This window comes from Gallus gallus, chromosome 20 (genome assembly GCF_016699485.2).
Source record: "Gallus gallus isolate bGalGal1 chromosome 20, bGalGal1.mat.broiler.GRCg7b, whole genome shotgun sequence".
Taxonomy (NCBI): domain Eukaryota; kingdom Metazoa; phylum Chordata; class Aves; order Galliformes; family Phasianidae; genus Gallus; species Gallus gallus.
The window spans coordinates 7,961,651-7,987,204 of NC_052551.1; the positions used below are offsets into that span (position 1 = coordinate 7,961,651).

The following is a 25,554-nucleotide window of genomic DNA, read 5'->3' on the forward strand; positions in this document are numbered from 1 at the left end:
GAAAGAGCAACACTGTCCAGTGTCCAGCAGACATTGCTGACCCGAGCTGTGAAATAGTGGTGATTTGTTTGCAAGTGACAAAGAGTTGCACAAATGCTTTCCCTGGGGTCCAGCTCCCTGCACTGAGCTCTGCCTTTGGCAGGGATTTCAGAAATAGCAAGTGCCAGAGAAAACCCTCAGCTTTTCATTGCAGCTGAAAAATACTGATTTTCAAATGACTATGATGCAAAAATGTAAATAGGCCTAATTTGGAGAAATTATGTTTAATGGCCACAGGAAAGCAAAACAGGAAGCCAAGTAAGTCTGCAAGTGGTTTGGGGTTTCCTAAGCACATTTATAGCCGGATGCACCAGGAAGTGTTCAGGACATGAGCAGTATGAGAAATCACTTCTATGTACATGCTGGTCTTTTGCTAATTAATCTTATGCACTGAAGGGAGAAAATCCAGCAGGAAAGGGATTTCTGCACTGTCCCACAGACAGAAGAATGGATCGGATACTTATGCAGGATTGTCCTAAACAGACTCCTTACAGCTGATGCTGGGAAAGCCAGCAGGCATGGGTTGCTAGCTGCTTCCCATGGCCTGGGCATGTGTCCAGACCTGGAAGAGAACTGGACTTCAACCCCGAGCAGCACACACCCCATGTCCCCACACAAGGACTCAGTGCCTTTGCCCTTTCAGCTCATACAGTGCCCAACTTTACACCTGTGCCATTCAGAAAGTCTGCAGAGATGTTTGAATGTAGATGAGCCTGCATGCCACAGTACTTTAAAGTCATCAAAATGCCCGTGGCATAATTTAGAGGCAATTGTGTCAGGAGCCAGAAATCAAGGTGAACAGCACAGGTCAGAGCTGGCAAGGGGAAAGACCTAATAGTGTGGTGAGAGAATTTAACAGGACCATGTTGTTTTACAGCTAAAAACAAACCCAGGAGTTCAGTGCAGTCCTGCAGACAGGATTTATTGTTAAAAATCAATTGTACTTTCATGGAAAATCCCCAGTGACTGCATTTGCTTGCTATTTTCCAATCAAAATGAAGCTCAGCTGAACTACACAGTAAAGCTCAGGCTGTTACAGAACTGTCATCTTCTAACTGAAATAAGTTATTGTATTCAAGTGAATCCAATATGCCCAGCAGCATTTGGGTACATGAGCATCTACCTAATTCTGTGTGCATTTCAATTAAATGTGTAGTCGGTGAAGTCTAAAAACTACAAATGAGTTCAATTTTCCCAAATAAAAATTCAGTGTTTATACTTTGAAATGGCCTTTCTGCATCCCATTACATTGCAAGTCCTGATGAAAGCCACTGTTTATTGTCATAAACAATGAATCAGAATACGGATGTAGGGACAAGAGGTAACAGTAGAAAACGAGGGCTTGTTCTTTCTTCCCATCTCATCTCAGCCTTGCCTACGGCTCACTATACTAATGTCAGGAGACTTTGCTGCTGTGGACATGCAGGTTGGCTTTGGCTGGGGAGGTGATTACAGTGTGATGGAGATCATTTCTGTCATGAGCTGCCCTCTGAAATGCAGTGCCCTTGGGATGGGGGTCCCCGTGGAAGTGCAAACCTGTCCATCAGTGCCTGGGAAATGGGTTGAGTGGGAGCCTCCCTCCTGGGTACAAATTTTACAGCTTGGTGCATATTCTTTTGAGGAAAGTGGGTGGTCTGTTCTGGTGGGACTTCAGTCCCTCATCCGTGCTCAGATTTCTGCACACGTGCAAGCTGGGACTGCTAGGGATGAGAGCCCATAACGGGTCCAGGGGTGTCAGGAGCTGAGGGCAGGGGTTGGTGGTGCCTGTGTTCTTCATGGTACAGCATCTGGAGGTGCCCGGGGGCCCTTCGAATGTCCTCCTGTGGGAAACAAGCCATGCGTGGTACTCCCTTGTAGTTACTCAACTTCTGCTCTTTATTATTACCTCTTTCATCTAAAATGAGTAAAATGAAACAGTGATTCACCATGTCTTCTTGCCAAGAGCATCAGCCTCTTCTATGGTTCCATCAGTGTAGTATAGGGCAGGAGTGATGAAATACCTTCAGGACTGCTTAGAGTATTCTACGGGATGGAGAGAGAGATACAAAGATGTGTATGTGCAGATACACAAAAATAAATACACATGTAGGTGGAGATGAAGTGTAGATAGATACTGATATAATACAGTCATCAATAAAACCCAAATCCCCGCTCCCAGATAAACTGTGGTTATGTGAATTACTTCATTACACTGTATGTGTACATATGCATTTATTAAAGGAATGTGGTTTCCATGATAGAATTCTCTTGCTAATAGACTCCATTAATCAAAACCTCAACTTACAGTGGCTTTTGTTTTGTTTATATCCTTTCAGTACATTCATTTTCAAATTATCACCAAATTAATCATCTACTGTACTTTAAACCAACTGCCATTTGGAGAAACAGTTCCAGTTCCTCTCCATTACACTGAGCATTAGTTCTTAAGGCGTAGTTCAAGGCTCTGTTTAGCCTGCTTCTGTCCTAAATCTAATTGGAATCAGATAGAGTCTTCCTTGTAAATGGGTCAGTCACACAGTAAGGAAAAAAAAAAAGCCATCAAATGTAATCTTAAGATTGGGGGGAAAAAAAAAGAAAAAGGAAAGAAAAAAAAGAAGATAATTTTATTTCTCTTCATTGATACCTGCCTGGTGGTTAAAAGAAGGATTAAAATGAGGTCATTAAACTTTCCTTCGAGACAAACTCCAGGCCTCGGTGGTAATATGATTAATCAAATATAAAAGTGAAGCTACCCTGAATGAATAACTCATTTTTATAAAATATCTAATTACTGAAATGTCGTCTGCTGTAGAAAAAGAAGGGGGGGAAATTAATTGCAATAACAATTCAAGAAGATAAAGTTTTTCTGAATTAGGTCTACACAAGAAGCTAAATTGAGTTGATTAAGTAATTTTGGTTTCAGGAACACCCTTGATGGAAGTTAGTAGTAATGAATTTTTCAGACCTTGGAGTTTAAATTGCCAAAGACCAGTGAGTTAAAAAATGGGAGCGATGGTTTCATTGCAGATTTCAATTTTCTGTCACACGCACAAAAAAAAAAGAATATTAAAAAAAAAAATGCTCTATTGGTCTCTCTCAAATTGGACACGTACTGCGTGCTGTAAAATCAAGAATAATGCCACCTCTGCTCTCTGTATGAGAGCGCAATCGCAGCCAATTAGGGCTCCTGCAGCACCTGGGGGCTGCTCCCCCAGCACCATGCACTGCCCTAGCAGAGCAGTGGGCAAAATCCAGCAATCACAGCACGTATCTCATAAAGCAACCTCTGCTCACCTGCAGTGTGCGGCACTGCGCTCTCCTGTCCATAGCGTTGCTGTCCGTATGGGATGAGTGGCACATGTGTGTACCCATCATCAGCACCATGGCAGTGCATGATACTGTATTGGAAGGTTTGATCCTCCTCTAGCTCTCATCCCCAGACTGTGCCTTCTGTAGCACAAGCGAGTTGTGTGCACGCAACGAGTTGTAGCACAGCCAGATCTCCTCCTGCTTTTGGATGCAAACCCAGTGCCCCAGTTCTGCTCCCAGCACAGGGCTGGTATTGGGGCGCACAGCTCAGTGCCCTCCCTGGCACAGCCCTGCAGGCACATCTCACCTCTGCCAGGTGTCCCAGCAAGTACCCCTTTGCAGTGGATTATGTCATTACCTTAAAAGTACACGGTGTCTCAGGAGCTGATGCAAGCCTGAGAAACTGAAATACGTTTTGTGACTCCGTTATTGCAAGGAACTGAGATAAATCCCCTTCTGAAGTTGGTCAGCTCCTCCGGGTCGGCAGGTTTTTAATTCATCAATATTCTGTTGCCTTAAAAACAGTTGCTTCCAGGCGTTGTCATTTTAAGAGGATATATATCTGGAATTTCATTAAGCACATTTTGGTTCTGAAATCTTTAGTGACATACTGGGGGAAAAAAAGGGAGAGAGAGAGAGATTTAGCAAAGGATTTGGCGGTGCTGTGAGTTTTCTCTTATCAGACATTTCTAAGTGCCCGGGATGCCTTAACACCTCCCAGCTGCAGCGGGAAGGGTCAGAGCACAGACTGCAGACAGAATTAACAACAGGGAGGAAGTTTGAGAGCTTCCACGTGATTTTTGTGCATCAGAGAGTTGTTCAAACTCTTCAGCTTTCTGCAGGAACTTGCTTTAATTGCCAGTAAAATAACAGGGAAGAAATAATGTTTTCCTTCCTAGGTGTACAAGTGCATGCAGGCTCCCTCTTTTCTACAGCCTGATATCCTCCCATCTCTCACCACATTCCCTTTCTCTGCTACACACGCTTTGTCTTTTCCGTGCTGAACAAAATCCAGCTCCCCTCTCTTCCTCACGGCGAGTCCGATGAATCACACAGCACTTAATTTAGTCATCATTCCGTGCTCTGAATTGCTCTAAGCAGACGGATATGCATATTTCTGTTGCTCCTGCCAGGTTGCAGTGACTCCACCAGATCCCAAGCTTGGGAGCACAGGTTTCCTCTGCTTGCTTGTTTTCTGACCGGACCTTGTGGGTTTTCCAGCACCTGATAGCGGAGTTCAATGGTAGTCATTAAAAAGTAAGGAAATCCCTCAGATTCCGAGACTCGTCTGGAAACAGCAGAGATTTCAATTGCAGAGCAGAGGAGTTTTGGGCAGAAGTCAGCATGCAAACAGGGGCTACAGAGGAAACTGGGGTCAAATCTCAGTGCTAGGATTACGGCCTGCGTAAAAAATCAGTTTCTGTACTCTTAAAATTCTCTCTTCCCCAAATAACCATCTTTGGGTCCCCAAAGCACGTGAGCAGCTTTTATATGCCTTAAAACATGAAAAAAAAAATTAATTAAAAACTCCTTACGTGCAACAGGCGGTTATAAAGGAAATCCTAAACCAGATTTATCAGCTTAAGGCCCTTCACTATGGGCCTTAAGGGAAACTTTATTACAGGGGCCTGAATGGAAACGTTCTCTTCTATACACGCTTCACCAAGAAATACAGAGTGAGACCCTTGAAGTCCATTTTGCTCACTTAGGAGCCAGATGCTGTCACATCATTTTTGTCAGCCTGGTTTACGTGTAAATTGGGAAAAATACGTTTTCAAGGTTGTGTTTGAAACACCGCAGTTATTTTCTACTTGGACTTGGAAGAAAGAGAAAGAAGGATGAGGTCTGACATTCCAACAGATGAATTAATGCCACCTGCTTTTAAAGGCGTGCGTTATTTATAGTGTTTACACAAACAGAAAATGCAGATACAAATGACCACGATGTCTCTTCAGATGTGCACATCCCTACGTGCCTCCCTGTGAGCACCAAGGACTGAGCTGTGGCTGCTCCTGTTGGCCTGCAGTTGCAGAAGGCTGAGCAGGTCCTTCAGCTGAGGCCAACACAGTGCAGAGCTCGGGGAACAGAGGTGCAGGTGGTGCAGCTCATCCCTGTGTGGTGCTCACCACGCACAGGGATCACTACCAGCATCCACTCCTCAAGCTCTTCCCTGTCTGTAGCCCAGTGAGTATTGCAGGGCTACAGTGCAGCGTGCTGGTGGGGCTGAAACACTGATCTGGGCTGACCTAATGGGTTTGTCAAGTAACAGCAATCTGTGATGCTCTCAGGATCTGCCCCAACCCAAGGGCTGGGATACCTGCATTGCTACAGCTAAAGGGAAGCACAGAGCCGTCAGCTGCTGTAAAGCACTGATGTATCTGTGCAAAAATGTTCCATTATATAAATGCATATATATATATAAAGGATATTTTTTTTTTAAGAATGAAGCTTTTGTCAGCACCTCCAGCTGTTTTAGAACCTATGCCTTTTTCTAAAAGATAGCGTTACTAATTGCACCTGACAATCAAGCAGGCTGCAGAAAGGTATGAGCTGCCTTTTCCTGCTGCTCATTCTGCAGGCAAGAAACAAAGGTGTGTTAGACAAGAGAGCAAATGAAATGTTGAAAGTATTCGTGTCTAAAACTTGAAAATAAAAGGCTGTGTATCAGATGGGACTTTTAACATACACTGTTTCCGTTGGCTCCTGAGATGATAAAATCTTTTATTGTTGAGTGTAACAATTGTTAAAGGTCACTGATGCAAGGGCTTCATCATTTAGATGAGATAGGATCCCGTTTTGGATAAATCCACTATTTTTCTTCCTAACAAGGAGATAGTATCAGGATTTGAATGTACAAGAGTGCTGGGTTACAGATTAAAGGCTTTTGTGTTCTGGAAACCACACTATGGCAGATTTCATGAGTTTCAGTGAGACGTGCAAGTCCCCAAAGTCAAGTAGGTTGATTAAAGTGGTTCCTTATAGCCTTTGAAATAGAGATAAAGTACAACTTTCCTACATGGGGTTAATGTAGAATTTTTCTTTCCTTGACAAGGCTATATGCCATTCCAAGGACTTAATTTTAATCTCTTTTTAAACCTTTCATAAGAACGTTGTAAAGAGCTCCTTTGTGTTGTAATGCGTTTTTATAAAATACCTGAATTTCTATGCCAACTTTGAGCTTCATTTCATAACACATATTTATCTGGAAAAGGTATCTGCAGCAGAGCAGTGTCTTGTGGCATCATTTCTGTGGCATCTTTTCAGACCGGCACAGGAATGTAGCATCTGATAATGAAAAAAATGAGTGCTCCTTGTCAGACATGTAAACCTCTTGGGTTTTTAATATCCTTTTACTATTACGTGTCTCCAAACCCCTGGTGAGTGCTGTAAGAGTCTTTGAACCAAGGTGAACGCTAGACCTCTACGTTCCTTCCTCAAGGCAGAGATGCTGAAATGAGAGGGTTTTTGTCTGCTGCTTCTGGAAGAAGGGGATATTACTTATAGCCTTACTTGCAGCAATGAGAGCTCCTCTGCAGGTGTGGGGGGCATTTCAGTGGCACAGACTGCCGACCGTGGAGACAGAACCTCCCCAGGTTGGTGAGCTGAGCGCATGCGCTTGGCTGGATGAAGCTGGATGGCCCATGGCGAGCCATGCCTGAAGCCTAAGCAGTTGGTTTCAGGACAAGCTCTGTGACAGCTGGGCCTCACAGCAGCGGAGCAGAGCTGCGAGCTGGCAGGAGTGCGTCGGGCTTTATAGGTGATGTTTGGGGAAGCATTTGCCACATGGCATATAAGAATCTGAAGCAGTCAATGTGCGCACGGATTGGTTGTGGAGCAGACCCAAGTGAACACAGGGATGTGCAGTGCAGGGGCTGCTGCCTGGGTAATGCGGAGCTGGGCACGGTGGGCTGCTTCCAAACAGCGTGCAGACATCAGGGCTTAGAAGATGATCGTCATTCAGGAGCACGCAGGAGTAGTTCGTTAATGAAATGGGATTAAGAAATTCACATCTCCAAATCTGATCTGCATGCAGAATGTGGACCGCTGCGTATCAGGTCGCTTTATTCACAACGCAGAGATTCGAGCACATTCGTGGTCTCTGATGCACAGCAGCAAAGGTGGAGCAAGAACCCGGAGTTCGGTGTATTGCTGTCATAGAAACTGATAGCCGGGTGCAACCATGCAGTAGAACAACCTGCAGACCTCATACAGTCATCCATACAGCCAACAATGGTGGAAATTAAAGGTCGGAGAACTGATAGTGAGGCTTAGGAAAACAGCAATTAGGCTTCTAGAAAGAAAAGCTAAATTACCGGCAGTAGGAGTAAGGGGGAAAAAAAAGAAGATTATTGATCTAAATATCACATTGACAGATACACCGAGTACAGTCTAGAGGTTTTTTACACCTCTGGGCTTTCTCAGCCCCCGCAATAAAAAATGCAGGCCTATAAAGATAGAATAAGAAGCAATCAATTAGGATGGCATTTTCTTCTTTCCGCAATTGGGCAGGCACATCACAATTAATGATTTATTAGGAGATTTCTGCTTTTTTTTTTTCCATTTCACATAGATGGCTGCAGCTAGACTGTAGTTGTTTGTTAATTTGTGTGCATTCAGGCATCTTTGTTAAATAGCATGTGGAAAAGGTAAACATTTGGCTTGCAATGGGATTATGTTGCATAGTATATGGAGGCAAACTCAGCCTGGCATGCAACTCTGGGTGTTGGGTTCCCTGGCTGCACTTTCACATAAAAAGCTTTCACAGCTTTTCATTGAAAACAGCTAGGAAAAGGCAAGCACACTAGAAAAAAGGAATTCCATTTAGAAGAAAGCCTGAATAATTATCTCCATATTCATCTATTTCAATTGAACACCTCCCTAGGAGTGGCTGCAATGAGCTAATTGGTTTTACTCTGCTGTGCATGGCTTCACAGCCCGGACTCCAGATTTATAGCACACAGTCAAGACGGTGTGTGGATTCATCATTTGTCCCCCCACATCAATCCTTGACTCCTCCTGAGTGATATTTGTCTGCGTGTTTATATGCTGTCAGGCGCTGGATGAGACAAAAGACAAACTCTGGGATTAAACAATTTTAGTAGAATCTGATGGAACCAGAAAGTCAGAATGAATTATTACCTTTTCAGCAAGACATGACTTCAGACAGGCCAGCTCTAGAGGAATGAGGAAAGGACTTTTGCCAGCACGTGCTTTTATGGAGAGAAGGGGAGGAAAAAAGACCGTACAGAATTTAAGAACTTAAAAACATACCAAGTTCAGAACAAATTCTTATCTCAGAAGGGAAGCGGAGTGTATAACAATCAGCCTTAGAAGTCCTTCTGAATGGTCTCAGAAAAGCACTCTGGAAATTAAGGACTTCAAATGCAACAATTGAAAGTGAAGCTAAATGAATTACAGGGGAATACGAGTAAATGCTACAAGTATAGGTCAAGCAGTGTTTTATCAGTCTTATGTTTACTCTAGCAGCTCTCGTGTTGCCCATTGTTTTACCTTGTTTGAGCAGATATGCTTCTCCTTATTTGAAAATCAATTGTAATCTTATGAAAGAAAATGTACAGCAGAGGGAATGCTGTAAAGCAGCACAGTGAAAGATAGCATTGTTCACTATCTGGAATTACTCCCAAGTAGGGAGGGAATGATGTTAAAGAAGCGTGCGTAGCTCTGAGCTGCCTCCGTTCCTTAATCCATATAATGTCATTACTTAATTTTATTAAAAGTAAAGACAATTGAGGGCAATGCATGTTACAGCATTTACTTACACTAATGATAGTGGGAGAGTGTAAGGAGGAAAGATGAGCTGCATTTTTGATTCCCAGTGGCTGCTGATCCGAAGCTTATAAAAGTTGTTCTCATCTTTGAGGTGCAGCCCCCTACTATTTGCCTCTTCACCTGCATGGCTTCAGATGGGTCCTTTGATTCTAGCGTAGTTATTGTTCTCATCAGGAAAATGTGCTTATATAAACATATGGACAACATCTACCCTTAGAGCTGCACAGGACTAAATCATTTCCTAGATATGCCTAGCAGGTGTCGACAACTGAGTCAGCACCTGAATTGCTCAGTATATGCAGAGCACTTTGAGTTTTACCCTAATAGAAAGCTTTCTGGAGGATTATGATTCTCCTTCAGGCTTTACACTGAGATATGTTTGTGTACTCAAGATTTTTGATATACCTCCTATTTTAAAAATATGCCTTATTGTAAACTATATTGCTGCAGGCCAAAAGCAGGTGTTGTCATGGCTTTTAGAAAAGCTGCTTTAAAATCTGTTGGCGGTTGTGTGCCATTTGCCCACGTAGCCGAACTCATTGGCAACACCTGGATTATGATCTGCTAAAGGTGTTAAGCAGCCAGCAAGACCAGTCCTCATTGATGTCTTAAGTGCAGTTGATAGCTTTCTCTTAATGCTGTTTGGTTTTGCATGTCGTAAGCCTGGTGATAGTGGGCAAAAACTGTGGTCCAAGGTCAGAGATTGGCAATAGGTGCACAACGTGCTTAAATCCTTTGAAATTGCAGCAGATCTGATCCCATGATGTTAGCAGTGCTGTCATCTCCTCGAAGGGAGTGGGAGCTCATCAGCTTGTCATTGCTGACATGCCATACAACATTAACGTAATGTAATAGGCGATAACTAGTGTGGATTTAGTAAGAGACGATCCTGCTGAAGTAATCTCCTTGAGTTCTTTTGAGCAGGTTTCAGACAAAATTGGTAATAGGAGGGTACATATGACATAATCTAATGGATTTTTCAAAAGGCTTTTGATAAATTTCCATATGATGTTTTCCCTGTTTAAGCTGTGTGCCACAGAGATTTCAAATTGAGCAAGAGAATGCGTAAAGAATGAGTGAAACTGTGGGAAATAAAGAGGAAAGATCTATAGCATGTGCTGGAACTACAGTCCTCTCTCAGCTTCCCACTGTTCTTCCCCACCACTCAGCATAGCTGGAAAGAGATGCCATCTGCATTCACTAATGAAAACTTGTTTAGGACAGGTGCGTACCAGAAAAGAGGGCAAAATGCCATTCAAGATACCACTAAAGAGCAGATTTAAATCTACATTAACGTAGGGCAGATTGAATATTTTTGCTGGCAGTAGTGGAATAATATACAGTAAACATAAGCACACTGAAGGGCGCCGATGGATATGTGTGGGTTAGTACTGAGAAGGGACTCTTGTGCTAACGAAGGAATGATTTATTATCATTTACATAACCTGGCATTTGTGCATACCAAAGGCCAGATTTTCAGAGTGCTCTGCTCCTGCAGTTTGGGGCCAGGCTTTCACTGGCAGACTCAGAGCTCCTATCATTTCTCCAGTGTTTAATTTGCCATATGTCAATCAGAGTGTTGATTTGCAAGTGCTGATAATAGGCAATGTTGAGAGATGAGCACATTTGAAAATTTGGGAATGCGTCTTACTGGCAGCTTCTGAGCTCCAAATACTGGAAGTTTTCAGAGGCCAGGATCCCTGATCAGCCATATGATAAATCAAGGCCTGGAAAGCAGAGAGAATGCAGCTAATGCATCAGGATATGCCTGAACTGGATGTGCTCCATGAAAACCAGTGCTAAATGAGAGCATTAAGCACCAGGAAGGGCAGTGGCAAAATCACAAGAAACACTTTAAATAATGAGGCAAAATCAAATCAAGTGCAAGAAAGAAAGAAAAGAAATTCTCTAAAGGTGCAATAAAATGCTATCACTGAAATTTGAGGGAGGCAAAATACCTTATTTTAAAGGGACACAGTCATCATAAAAATAGCACATTTTAATCTGCCATTTTTACCTGCTGTTGACATTAACTGTCTGATTGCTCCAGTGAATGAGAGTATCAGGAACATTCCTGGTTTTCTTCCAGCACTTGCTGATATGTGGGCAGTGGGTGGGTGAGAGTGACTTTCCTCTCGTTTAGGCCAAAAAAAGTGAATCTGGACTTCAAAGGGCTTGGGGAAATATGAACAGCAGAAGTGAGAATGGGACAAGCCACTCACAGCAAGCAGCCCCGTGGTCCTCTCCGTGGGACTGAGGTCTGTGTCTGCATGCTGCTTAAAGGGAGAGAGGACATAGCCATAAGAACCAACAGAAAGTCCCATCTGTGACTGCTTCTGTCTTTTATTTGCAGTATTCGGGGGAAGTTCCTGAGAACAGAGTGGAGGTTGTGGTTGCAAATTTGACAGTGATGGACCGGGACCAGCCTCACTCTCCCAACTGGAATGCCATCTACCGCATCATCAGTGGGGACCCCTCTGGCCACTTCACCATCCGGACGGACCCCGTCACCAATGAGGGCATGGTAACTGTGGTCAAGGTAAGTGGAAAGCCAAAGTAAAGCCATATTTCTCACCCTTTAAGCTCACTAAGGCCAAAAGGATTGCCCAAAGACTGCAGTTATTTCATACCTTTTCTACCTGGGAGTATGAGTGCTTCAATCTGTTGTTTCCTCACTCACTGTGTGAGCGTCCTGAATACTTTTACTTCAAGCTATGCCAATGACTCTGGGTTTCTCCCACGGTAAGCTCTCATAAACTCTCACATGCCGAGGGCAGCTGCCCACATCAGAGCCTGACCCGATCCTTTTGAGCTCTGGCGGTGGGGCTGATGTCAGGGCTGCCCAGTCCTGCCCTGCCTGGTGCCTCAGGCAGAGGCTGCACCTTCTTCTTTCTGAGCCTGTGAATAGGGGATGGCATTTCACCACAGGGGATCAGCCAACTGATCTGCAAGGAGTGCAGGAGAGATTTCAGGAGGAATGAATTTCCTGGTAGCAGAAGGAAAGAGAGATTTTCCTCTGACTTGGTTAGCAAAAAATGGTTGCAGAAATTTTCCTTTTCCTACAATCAAGCAATAAACACACAGTGTGAAGCACATCCTTAGTGAAGGCTGCTCCACGTGTTAGATCATCAGTGGATCTTGTCCAATGACTCTGAAAAATAAGACTGTAAATGTTCACTACCTCTTCTTTCCTATATACCTCGCCATCAACATTAGGAGAGCCCAAACCCTCCAGGTCTTTACAAGTGTCAAATCCTGTTTCCCTTCTTGCCTCCAGAGAACATGCCTCTATCATTGCTTGAGAGTTCACTCCCCACTCCCTGAGACCAGCAGCCCAGGCAATGAATGCTCCTGCAGTAATTACACACAGTCAGAAACTACCGGGTTCATTCATTCAGCACTCACTGAATCTGTTCCCAGAAAAGATGCCTATGGATGCTCCCACTGACTGCCACGAAATGAAGGCATCATGAATAGGCTGCTGTGATCTGTGGGAGCTTGCACTGCACGCACTGTGCACTGCATCTGAAATGGATAATATGTGCTGGGATGAACAAAGACTTCTGAGAAGTCTGGCCTACTCGAACAGAAAGTTTTAATCAACTACTTAGGATGGAGCACCAGTGTTTAAAGAGCAAGCTGATTAAGGAATACCTCTGTGTTGAAAAAAAAAGAGCCCCACTCCCTTGTAGCTAATAAGTTGCAGTCATTCATAGTACTTACATTTTGGATATTACAAAAAAAAATGACACCAGAGGAATGGTAATGAATTAATGCTGGTAGGAGCACATGAGCTTGTGAGCTCGTCCTGTTCTGTGGCCCTGGGCTATGTGTGTGTGTCTGCAGATGCCACTTTGCTGCAACTTTAAGGAAGACATCATCTTACCTGCTAGATGATAGTTCAGCAGGGCCCTTGTATTAGTCGCCCTTTATTGCTCTGTAATGACATTTGACAGCCTTATCCGGTGCAATGCTGCTCAACCTCTTCAAGCCTAGTAGTAGTTCTAGGTGCACATGTGTATGGACACGTTTATGCATTGAAGTATACCTACATGCATATGTCCATATTCTCTGCCTAAACAGAAAACATTCTACAAAGTAAAGTGGAACTGTTTAACTTCTGTTGATATCGACAGCCGGTCTGAAATTCAAATGCCAACACTCTGACTGAAAGCAAGGGAGGAGCTCTTATTCTTAGTCTAGTGAAGTGTCATGACTGTAGTTTAAAGCCACGTCAGAGTGAAGAGCAGGGATTTACAAGATCATCTCTGCTATGCAAGGATTTTTGCATAATGAACTATCCTTTATTCAGAACATGCAATCAAAAAGCGGGGCAGATTTGTCAAGACACCATAGATGCTGGTGTTGACTTTCCACTGCTGTGTAACCCACAGTGATCACAATGCAAAGAACCACACGAAAATCCTATCTTGTCAAGCTGAGCTCAAAGCTTGAAATTGCATTGAATGTCTTCCATATATAACCTTACCTTATCCTCCTGGGCACCCAGGGTTTCTTACCCTTATCAAGCCTGTGAGGCTTTTTGGAGTATTTTCAGCAAGGAGAATAAGTGAAATTGCTTGTGATTAAATTTTCATGGTGAAGAAGGGAGGGCTCTTAGGATTCCACCTTCTTTGAAATATTTTGTTCTTGGTTAATAAATGAATATGCTTAAAGGTTAGGGGAATGTATGAGCACCAAACTGGGTGGCCAGTTAGCACTTGTTCTTCATAGTGCAGGAGCAGGCTCTTGCTGGTTTGATCCCTGGTAAAGGTTGAAAACACAGGTAATAAATTAATTCAAGTAATGAACCTTTTATGTACAGACCCTACATGGCTGGATTTTTCATGTGATTCTGTAGGCTGGCTATACATAACTCCCCACCGCCACGAAGAAAGGGGTTTGCATCTGGGCTATAGCAATCACAGACAGTGCAGAGAAGGGGATGTTGTAGAGCATCCAAACCAGAAGCCCTTTGGAGGTCAGATGGAGCTCACGATGGCCATTCTGCAGCTGCTCCTGGCAAAGCTGCATCTGCCGCTCCGGTCCGATCACCAAAAGCATAACATTTCCTTTTTCTGTTTGTGCTTTTCCAAACCATTTCCATAACTAGAGCCTAATCTTCAAAGGAAGCCTTGATCAAGGAGAGAGAGTAACTTCTCACACAGCTGAGACATCGCAGAGTCTGGAGACAATCTCCAGGAGCAGCAGTGGCTGCCCTGTGGCAGCTGGCTGAGTGAAATGTTATTATAAACTCTGCATGGATCAGAGCTGTGAATTTATAATGGAGATGCTTCTGAAGCTGCAGTTATTATTTGCCTCAACAATAACATAAGGCAAATTTGTTCTCTTTAGTTAAAAGTACCTTGAGTAAAGGGGGACACGTGGAAAGCCCTGGGCTTCACTTTGCTGCCTCTGGGCAGGAGGTGAAGGAGGGGAAGGTGCAGGAACTGCAGGCAGCTGTTTTGGAGACAAAAACGTGATTCTGGGACGGCCTGTAGGGTGGGTGTTAGGGGGTGAATCCTGTCCCTGTGCTGCGTTTCTGCATCCCTGGTTTTGGAGCTCCCAGGAAAGAAACACAGCAAGTGAGTGAGCAGCTCAACAGATCTTAAGGGGAAAAAAGATAGATTTTAAAAAACCCACAACCAATAAATCTGTGTGCAGTCAGTGTGTGTCCAGTGCACCATCAGACAGGGAAGCCATCCCTGCATCGGCCTCCAGTGCTGCTCAGAGCCTCCCCCAGCGCTGGGAGCTTCTGCAGGGACTGGGTGCTCCTGTCCAGGACAAGGTTAGCAAATAGGCAGCATGTGAAAAAGTACAGAATGGAGGAGCATGAATTATAGGTGCGTGTAAGGAATTGAGGAAATGTATTAGCCCAATTGTTTTGAGACCTCAGATTGTGTTTAAATGGAAACTTTTACCATCCACCTATTTTGAATGCGGCAGAAGTCCGTGAGTCAGAGCTAGTGGGTGTACTGGGAATCTTTGTGCTTCCTTTTATTTATTAAATGTTGGCCCTACCTGTCAGGAAACCATTTAGCAGTAGGAGCATTTGCACTTCAATCGGATAGAGATTCCACTCTTTTACCTTTTGCCCCTGAAATTTGTTTCTCTGTTGTAGTCTCCTCTGATTTGATTTCTCTCCTGACAATGCTGTGTTTTAAACAGACCACAGAAGCCAGCTCTGGCTGATGTAAATCTGCATGGCTGTACCAGAGTCAATGGAGCCGTGGCATTTTACACCAGCGAGGGTGTGCCATGAGACTCAGCAGTGAGCTGTGAGCAAGAATGGTTATGCTTCTACATTCGTACGTTGCAGCAAAGCATTGTTTAACTAGCTGAGGTGTGGTGTTGCATAACTCAAGACTCCCTGGCAGATGATTACGAAGGCACATCCTTCGTAATAATTAGTGGGATGGATAGGAAACTATTATATTGCTGCTGTTTGGTCAGCTGTGCAGGCAAAGGCCCTTCACTCCTTCTGGTTCCTCAGACACAGTGTCTTCACGTGCATGTACACAGAGATCTATGACCACCCATAAAACATCTGTGCAAGCACACAGACAACCTCCAGAGCTGACCAGGCGCTGTTCCTTGAGCTGAACCTTTGCTTGTGATGTTACTAAAGAGGAAAAGAGAGAGCACTTCAGGCTCGTGGATCTGTGCAGGCTGCCCTGGCGACTCAGTCAGCAGCTGTGAGTGCGAATAGAGCGGTTCTGAGCAGGCTCTGCCTGTTGCATTACAGCAAATCTTCAATGCTAAACTAACACCGGCAGCTTCTGGTTTGGAAACTACTTAGCATTGGAACCAAACACTGGACAAATCCTCCCTAGTGGCTGCAATTTTTACTTTGTGTTTTTTTTAACTATTTGGCCCTCAAAATACTGGAAGACCAAATCCTTGCTGGACTGAAGCTGGTCTGGATTTACCCCTTCAGAAGAACTGTGCTCAGAAGGAAATGAGCTGAGGCAATGACTTTGATATCATCTGCCTTCTAAATCTTGCAGCTTTCAGCCAGAAGGTAGGATTTATTCCCTGCTTGGCTCTATTCTTGCTTGCTTGTTTGTTTCAGGCAGTCGACTATGAGATGAACAGAGCATTCATGCTGACAGTGATGGTATCCAACCAAGCCCCCCTGGCCAGCGGAATCCAGATGTCCTTCCAGTCAACAGCAGGAGTCACCATTTCAGTTACAGATGTCAACGAAGCGCCGTACTTCCCAACAAACCACAAGCTCATCAGGCTGGAGGAAGGCGTGCCCACGGGGACGGTCCTCACGACCTTTTCAGCCGTAGATCCCGATCGCTTCATGCAGCAGGCAGTAAGGTGGGAGAGCAGGCAGTAAGATCGGAGCTCGGGTCTGCATGGGGAATTTCAGCAGCAGCTGAAGTCTAATTCATGAGCTAACGGATGTGGTAGCAGTGCAAGACCTGGCGGGTTCCTGCAGCCTCCGTTGGGTGCTTGCAGAACGCCCCATGAGCTGGTAAATCCCACAGAAGTTTCTTTTTTGCTCTCAGTCTGTAAGGACCGTGGTGTTTTTGGCAAAGCACGAGCACTCTGTGTGACCACAGCAGAGGCTGCATAAACCTCCGTCAGCGCTGACATTTCATGTCAGGAGGAGTGAGCAGTATTTCACCTGGCGCAGCGCTGTCTGGTCTAGAGAATGATTGTTTATTCACTGCCTTGTCCTTGTTGTCTTTAGACAGGTATTGCAGCTGCTAAGGAGAGAGACCCTCCAAACTAACAAGCCGGTTTTTCTTCTATTCATTTTGAAATATTGGCCTTTGAAGGGCTTTTGTTTCCCTGACATGCATAGCAAGGCTGGTTCTTCAGAGGAGAGAGCAGTTTGTTTGTGGCTGAATGCTCTCATCCTCAGAAACAACATCTGCCATTCTGGGGGGAGGACCGGCTCTGCTGAGCCCTTCATGTGGTCACACAGTGCCTGTGCAGGGTTTGTAAGGCTTGCTGTAGAAAAGAACAGCAAAAGTACTTCTCCCTGGGGCTTCCAGGTCACACATTCTGTGAATCCCAGAGCACTTTGCTTCCCAGCACAGGTACAATCTCTCTTACTGCCTTTTCTTCAGGGTAGGCTGATGCCAAGGAAGCAGTGGGGTGTTGTTACAGTCCTGTAGCCATCCAAAGGTATCTTTTCTTCCTTCACCACTGACAATGGTAAATTAGGAAGAAAAGATACCCTAGAAGCTAAGCTTATGAATCCATGGTGAGCAGTTCCCAGAGAGCTGATCCAGCTGCTGCCGCCTTGCACACAGTTTTCAAAGCCTGTCTCCAAATAGTCTTTATTCAAGTGAGGTTTTACAAATACGAGATAAGGAAACAGGAGGATCTCCATGCAAGCACAGCTTGGCATGGCCAGTGTCACACCTCAGGTTATCCTCATTAGCCACAGACACATTCACAAGGCCAGGCTGGATCCCTAGTCATCTAGCTGTGCAAGAGCAAGAGACTCACAGCAATGATATTAAAAAGAAATGAAAACATCTCAAAAGGTCTAGCTCCATGAAATGTAATTCTTTCCTTTGGCAGGGGCTTGTGCAACCATGCCATTGCTTTCCTGCTCACATGGATTCACACAGCTCAAGTTTTGCTTTGAGTTTCAGCTTCAGGCAGCCCACCTCTGGAAAGCCAGAAGTTCTCCTGTTTATGTATCACAAGACAAAAAATTGATATCAAACTGTCAGCAGGTCTGAGCTCCCCATGAAATAAGCTCAGCTTTTGTTTGCTCATTTCAGTGTTTTATAGCATGACCATTTATTAGCTTCCAGTTTAACCACAACTCAAGCTCAATAAAACAGAGGCAGAAATTCATAGCCAGGAAGAGAAGAGAAGCAAGAAAACAAGCAGGTGAAAAAGTCTGGAGAACAAGGAAAATCTATGAACAAACCATGTTCATAGCTGGCCATGTAAGACCTGAACAGACTGGGGCTGAGTTGACCTAATACTCAGGAATCTGTGCAAGCATGAGCTAGTTTAGGAAGGGCAACATAGGGCAAATGAGAAGAACATTTAGGAAAGAGAGAGCAGAAATCTGCCCCTAGATCAGGCATATGTATGCGGTGGTCATTGCATACCCCATTTCCTCTTGGCTGCAGAATCCTTGGGCTAAAATGCTCCCAATAGCAGCTCCCAAAAGCTGATGTGTAAATGGCACTTAATAGGGGGGAAAAAAAAGAAAAAAAAAAAACCCTTAAAAGGGAAAGAAATAGAAAAATTGAATAATTGTAGAGGTCAAAAACCAGCTACTCAATTAGTATTTTGTTTGTAAACAAAACCGCTTATCCAAAGGTCCTTTGAATCATGGGTCAGGAGTCCAGAAAAACCTTATTTCAAGCGATATTAAGGATATGTCAGTGAAAAGACTGCCATGTATTTATTTCCTTTCTCTGTAGATACTCTAAGCTGTCAGATCCTGCAAACTGGCTGAACATTAATGCCACAAATGGTCAGATCACTACTGCTGCTGTCCTTGATCGAGAGTCAGACTACATTAAGAATAATGTCTACGAGGCCACATTCTTGGCGGCTGACAATGGTGAGCCCAGGCTTCACATTGTTCATGCTTCAATAAGACTCTAATGTGATGCATTAAGAGAAATGATGCCCTGACAGAGTTGTCAGTATAAGTTATCTTTTTCCCAGGTTTTTATGGTCAAAAATGTGAAAGTGGGATGGGAAATTGCTGGAGTAAATTAAATGTGCACAGTATACAGAGAGTGTTATTAAGGGAAAGGGAGGGCAAATGGAAAATCGATTTGGGGAGTTCACTGTAGCGGTGTAGCCTGAACTTAAAAAAATATCAAAGGGCTGTGATCTCCAAGGGCTGTTGAACACACCGGTCCTGGTAATTGTCCCAAAGGCACTGATCAGAGCATCCAGGAAACCTTCCATCAGGAAACCAGAAATAATCGCAGGGGATGGCAGTAGGGTATTAAAACTCCATTGAATTGCGATGGCCTTCATGAAAGGTGTCTGTCCGTCATCAGAGCTAATCTCTGTCCGTTATGATTTCTGAGGTGTCCAGCCGCCATCAGAGCATCTGGTGTACTTTATTATCAAAGTTACTGAAGCCAGCACAGATCTTCTCACAGAGAAGTCAAGGCTTGCCCTCCTCTGCTCGTTAAAGATCACACGGGGTTTTCAGCCGAATTAGCTGTGAATCTCAGTGCCAGATTCACTCTAGGTCAGCTCCGTTGCTGCCGCAGCAGCTTCCCCAGGCAAGGAAAAGTCTTCTTCCCCTCTCCAACCCTCACCTTCCCCCTGCGGGGTGCTGGGTGCTCTCACCAAACCTGAGCTACGCCTGAGCAGCAGAACTCAGCCTAAACTTGGTATATTGCTTAGACACGTAGGTGCTCTCAGGATGGTTTCTGTGTTAGCTCTTGTTGTCCCTTAGGCTGAACGCTGCCATCTCTGTCATAAGTAGATATGGTGATGTTTGCAGGGCTACGTAAAACTTTCTCACTGTAGATTTTCCTGTTTCACTTCAGTCACTGCATCCTGGTTCACAAGGACAAGGCAGACTTGAAGAGTTTGAATGCTAAGCAGAAGTACCAGGTAGACAGTTTTGCCCCTGCTTTGTGACATCAGTGGTAGGGCCACCTGCACTGCCACATCCCAAGCATCCCCTCTGCGAAGCCAGGACAGTGAAATCCAAAACAGCCCAAGGAGTTCTGGCAGCATTCATCTGCAAGATTCCCAGGGCAAAATGGATCAAATGAGCTGGCTAAGGCTATACACAAAAGCAGTGGTACAGCTTGAACCCATCAAACTAATCCTCACCATCTGACCTTACAAATCCAGGGCACTTAGCACAACGTGATCTGAAGTTAACCCCTTCCCTTGGCTTTGGTGCTGATGCTGCAGTGCATCAGAACATCCACATCCATCATTCAGAAGCTCAGAAAGCGTGGACCTAGATAAATCTCTTTATTCTGAAAAATTAATCTATCACTGGTATATTGCAGATGTTAAAATGCACATAAAGCAACACCTTATTTAAAATTCTGTCTAGAGTGCTTAGGTTAACATCAAAAGTTTCATCTAGACTGATAGACTCTTCATATTTCCCCCAAGTCCCAGCTTCTCTGGTATCATGTACTCATCCCAGAAAATAGGTAACATGAAAACAGTGCAATCACTTTGCTTGGTCCCAGAATTCTATTTTCATGTTCAGTGCTGGTATCCTGATGGGCTGTCTGTCTCTCCAGAAACTTTCAAGGCTGATCAAAGACATTGTTTTAGAGGGAGACCTACCTGGTGCCTACAAGATGAAAGGGTGAGATCAATCGTTGAAGAACTTACGTAGGAGTCATGAAAGAAGGATTTCCAAGGCTCCTCCAGAGTTTAAGGTCCCCTTAAAAAAAAGAAGCAGAAATGGGAAAGAATATAGGCAGGAAAGCCCGAGGATGCAGAAGCAACAGCTGAAAGGCGAGTGAGGGGAAGGTTTGTGTAGCTTTGTATCCAGAATGTAAACTTAATAAAGAGTTGCTGGAGCAAAGCTACCTGAGAAGGGAAGCAGTGGGCAGGCCTGAGCAGAGCTGTTGGATGTGTGCGTGGGGAGAGAAATGAAAAATACCACACTATGTCTGGAGAAGCTGGTCCTTCCTGCTAGGCAGGGCATCGCTTTGTGTAGCTGGGTCACAGTCAAGCAGATGTGGCTCATCATCAGCAAGAGGCTGGAGGACCAAGGTTGCTGTGCTGTGGCACTCCTGATGGCTGGGACAAGTGCGGAGAGGCCAAAGAACTGTACATTGGGGCATACTGTTGGTGCCACGGATTAGGAGCAGACCCTCATGTTTGGTGATGATTGGCTCTCACTGTAGGCTTTGAGCAAGGACCCTTCACTAAAGCTTGGACTGGCTGTGGAATGGGTTATAGAGTTGGGCTTTGGAGCAGTGTAATGGTCTGCAAATCTGCAAACTGGCTAGCCAGTGCTACAGTAAATGCTAGCCAAAGGATTACTCCATTTATTTATTTTTTCCTTCCAAGCCCTCTTCTTCCTCCTTTTAGCTATCTTTTCAGACAGTTTTTCCTCTTCAAAACAGCAGTTACCAGAATTTACACTAACAGCCTGGCATCACCTCCTTGTATTTTTTGAATTTGACTAAAAACATTGCTGTAGGCTACAAACCTGCAGAGCTGAACCTCCACATTCTGCAGGAATGAAAAACAGCACCATTATGAAGCATGGGGAAGTTTTAATAATGCCTCTTAAAGCAAGGGACCGTGAATGTGCAGTATGTCCCTGGTAAGGTCCAAGTAGGGAGGGAGAAAATCCTGGTTTATTGAAACTGGGAGGCAGAGTGGGGATGGTCCACGGTATCATATCTTCTGCTGCACAAGTGACGGTCATTGGTTCTTGTTCGGCTCAGGTATACCCCCAGCCAGCGGCACTGGCACTCTGCAGATCTACCTAATCGACATCAACGATAATGCTCCTGAGCTCCTGCCAAAGGAAGCACAGATCTGTGAAAAGCCAAACCTGAATGTCATCAATATCACAGCCGCAGATGCTGACATCGATCCAAACGTTGGGCCCTTTGTCTTCGAGCTGCCAAGTGTGCCATCTGCGGTGAGGAAGAACTGGACCATAACACGACTGAATGGTAAATGGAGCAGGCAATCCTAAGGACATTTGGGCTCTGATTCACTAATGAGGCCACGTGCAGTTTCAAACTTCCAAACTTTCTGACTTTTTTATCTGATTTTTATTTTTTAAAGCACATTATGGCTGACATTATAGACAAGATAGTTAATCAGAAATGATTTGTATCAGACCTGCAGCATAACTCTAAGAGCCTTGGCACTTGGCTTTTTTTAATGCAGTTCATAATTATGAACAGTTATCAGTACTGAACAGAGTATAAATCATCCATAATGGCCAAGGGGAAAAAAGCTATTATCAGTCTTCCTTATGTTCCAGTGTAATTGTCATAAGCCACAATCAGGATCAATGTTCATTTCTCTGACCATAATTGCATAAAGGCAGCCTTTTAATTTACCATAGAACCAGGAGGGCTAGGTAAGTGTGAAGATTACCAGTATGTGAAGGATTTTTATATTGCAGCATGCAACCACAATTGGCCCTAATTGCTCCTCTGATTAGTGGTAGTTTAAGCAGAGGATTGAAAACACTGTGGAGCCCAAAGGCTGGTTTTGCCTTCAGAGCTGGTCTCCATCACTGAGAGGCCCTGTGTCTGTGTGATTTGAGGCTCAGCCCCACACCTGTGGTACCCAATGGGAGGGAACTTGAGAAGGATTAACACAACTGAGCAGGTCGTGGATGGGGTTTGGGCTTCCCAAATCCCCCGAGGAGGGTGGGCATGGCTTTGTGAGCCATGGCTGTCTGTCTGCCACATATTTGTCTGCCTTGGTCGCTCCAGGTGATTACGCCCAGCTTAGTTTACGGATCATGTACCTGGAGGCCGGTGTGTATGATGTGCCAATCATAGTGACAGACTCGGGAAACCCCCCCTTGTACAACACGTCCATCATCAAAGTGAAGGTGTGCCCATGTGACGAGAACGGTGACTGCACCACTATTGGGGCGGTGGCTGCTGCAGGACTGGGCACGGGAGCCATCATCGCCATCCTGATCTGCATCATTATCTTACTAAGTGAGTACTGCAGGGGGTGACACCACTGAGGGATGTCACATTTCCCACCAAGCTCCCATTTGTCCCATTAAATGCTTTTTTTTTTTAATGAGCCATACAAGCTCTGTGCAAATGACTGAGCCATGAGCTTTGGGCTGTGGGTGGTGACTGGTGTGTGTGCATTCAAATCTCCTTTACTGCAATGTCAGCAGGGCAAGCATGGGCTGCACACTTCAGACGTTCCTTTTTAAGGCTTCCAGTAGCTTTACAAATACTCATTACATCTGACAACATCTTGTAGGCCATGAGTATGATGTGATTCTCCATGTTTCGCAGAAGAGGAGTTGGATGACTTGTCTCAAATCCTATAGCAGAGTGCTCCACAGCTCTGGGGTCACTGCCTTACCCCATGTGGCTGTGGATGTACTGGTTCCCAGTTCCATATGCACTGGTTACTAGAGTCTGTCCGGCCCCTGCCAGAGCCGGTGCAAAGCTGCAGTTTTCCAGTTGTTTAATCCAAAGAGAAAAAAGCAATGGTAGTTAATCTCATTCTTTGTAAAATTGCAATGGACTGGAGAACCAAGGTCAGTTTTGAGTGTTTACAGAGGAAGAATCTCCAGTCTGGGGGAGCACTCAGGCTGGGGGTGATGTAAGATAACACAGAGCCACATCCATCTCAATTGCCCAGTAAGGCCATTAGTCCCGGATTTTCGTGAGCATTGCCAATAACCATGTGTGCACACATTTTAAAATAAAAATGATATCATTATAACTTCAAGCAGGAGTTGGCACAGTAGGGATAGATAAAAATGAGTGCTGAAATGAGCAATGAGGTAAATATTCATCAAGAAACACAGGATGAAACCATGGGGCTCCCATTAAAGCTAATGGGAATTATGGTGCTAAATCACATTTAATTTTTACCCCCAATGTGTTTAAACAGAGAACAGACAGAGCAACGTATGCTACAAATGTCACCTAATGCAGTTATGACATGGTACATTAAGACAATGGGTCATCTCTGGGCAAATATCCACCCTCCTGGGCCAGCAGTGGAATACATGGCAACGTAATTGATTTGCCCTGTCAGTTTGGAGAGGGAGCAGCAAAGCCACTGGCTGTGCCATCCCTGTTCCTCATCCAGCGCATCCAAACAGATACAAACATCCCCACGCACAGCTACGATGTGCACATTTTGACCTTCTTTGGATATGTGGTCCCAGCAGTGAAGCGTTTGATGCTGTTCCCTTCACTACACACATTTGCTGTGATTGCAAGCACCCGCGGGCTTTACCACCCCACGGAAGATTGGCTCCTGATGCTGAGTTCATAGAGGATGGGGACACAGGAAGAGCACCACACGTCCCGGAGGTGATAAAACACACAACTTCCTTCTGCTGCTCTCATTTAAATCCAGTGCTAAAATATGATTTAAACAGTTGAAAATCCTATTGACTGAAATTAACATCGGCCGAAGGACGTTTGATTTAAGAGATTCCTCTTTTCATTTGCAGATACATTATCCCCTTTTAAATTGTGGGGTTTATTACAAAAGCTTATTTTTACATTCATTGTAATTCTAATTGACTTTTTTTTTTTTTTTTATCTTCGAGAGCTGCAAAGCACTGCATCAGTGATGAAAAATGTCATTTGCAATGAGCAGAGTTTTTCGGCTACATCCTTCTGGTGTTTTGCCTCCTTTGTATCTATTCTATATCGTGACCTCTGAAAAAGAGCCCGCAAAAAGGCAGATGGATTTTTGTGTGTGTGCTGTTTGTCCATTTTAGAGTCAGAGGGTCAAAGTTGGATGGCTTGAAAAGAAAGAAGCAGTGAGGGGACGGATCTGAGGGTGCTCAGGTGAAGGAAGTTTCTGTCTTTGCCTTTGCACAGAGGGTTTTTCTTCTTCCTAATACCTGATGTATTAGCTGCACAAATAACACAGTTAGGAGAAGAGCAACGCAATAAAAAACTGTGAAGAGTGAAGACAATAGAATTCAAGAAAAACTACATGCAGAGTGAAAATGGGTCTAACAGCAGTAATAGCACTTCCCATTTCTACAGAGTGAATAAAAGGAAGGAGAGTGCACTACATCCGCTATTGACACTTTGAAGGTCTTGGGTTTTTTTCAAGGTATCTGTAAAGGCGTTAATGGTACAGTTTTTTTCCACAAGTGCATGAAAAAGTAGCATTTAAAAAAAAGGAAGGGAAAAAAAAAGCTGGTAACCATTATAATATTGTCTTTGTGGACTAGGCAGGTATCTTGTTGTGAGAGACTTGAAAAGGAAAGACGAGAAAAGGACTTCAATAGTCTGCTAAACAGCTGAGGTTTTATATTGCAGATAAGAGTTACATTTTCTTTCCTTTTCATTTTTCTCTCTTGAATAGATGCAGGATAAGCACTATCTGAAAACAATTCTGTTAGCTAGCAGGAAAGGATGGCAGCCAATTGGCACACAATGGCAGTAATTAGCTGTCCATCCTCTTCTGCTCACTTCACTGAATTCCTGTTGGGTATAAACACCTCCGTGCTGGGAGGGAAAGCACACATCCTCCCGACCCATCTCCATCTGCGGTGGAGCTGCTGGCTGGGCTGCCCACCCCAGCCCCTGTGGTTTGCACTGCAAAGGGAAGGAAAGCCATGCAGAACATGAGTTGGTGGGAAACAGTGGCTGTTTGTTCTCCTTGTGCAGCTGAAAACACAATGAAAGCTTGGGGTCGTCCATCCTACTTGGGTTTGCTTTCTGTTGTCTGCATGGCTGAGGTCAGCCCAGGTGAGATGGAGCTGTGCCCCATGTTCCCACCTCCACTGTCCATTCATCTCCCCCA

General features: G+C 44.5%; 1 protein-coding gene and 1 long non-coding RNA gene across 3 annotated transcripts in view; one reads left to right on the top strand and one right to left on the bottom strand.

Moving 5' to 3' along the window:
* Nucleotides 1-25,554, top strand: part of CDH4 (cadherin 4) — a 417,253-nt gene that overhangs the window by 383,100 nt on the left and 8,599 nt on the right. For both annotated transcript variants that reach the window (NM_001004391.2, XM_040650680.2), the window contains 5 exons: nucleotides 11,471-11,656; nucleotides 16,190-16,443; nucleotides 18,525-18,667; nucleotides 21,504-21,737; nucleotides 22,515-22,748. In NM_001004391.2, the coding sequence (NP_001004391.1) occupies nucleotides 11,471-11,656; nucleotides 16,190-16,443; nucleotides 18,525-18,667; nucleotides 21,504-21,737; nucleotides 22,515-22,748 (1,051 nt within the window). The remainder of the gene's footprint in view (nucleotides 1-11,470; nucleotides 11,657-16,189; nucleotides 16,444-18,524; nucleotides 18,668-21,503; nucleotides 21,738-22,514; nucleotides 22,749-25,554) is intronic.
* LOC107054870 lies at nucleotides 936-4,664 on the bottom strand. The gene is made up of 2 exons (XR_001469656.3): nucleotides 3,313-4,664; nucleotides 936-2,061 (listed from the first exon to the last, which is right to left on the bottom strand). It is a non-coding gene; the product is annotated as an uncharacterized LOC107054870 (long non-coding RNA).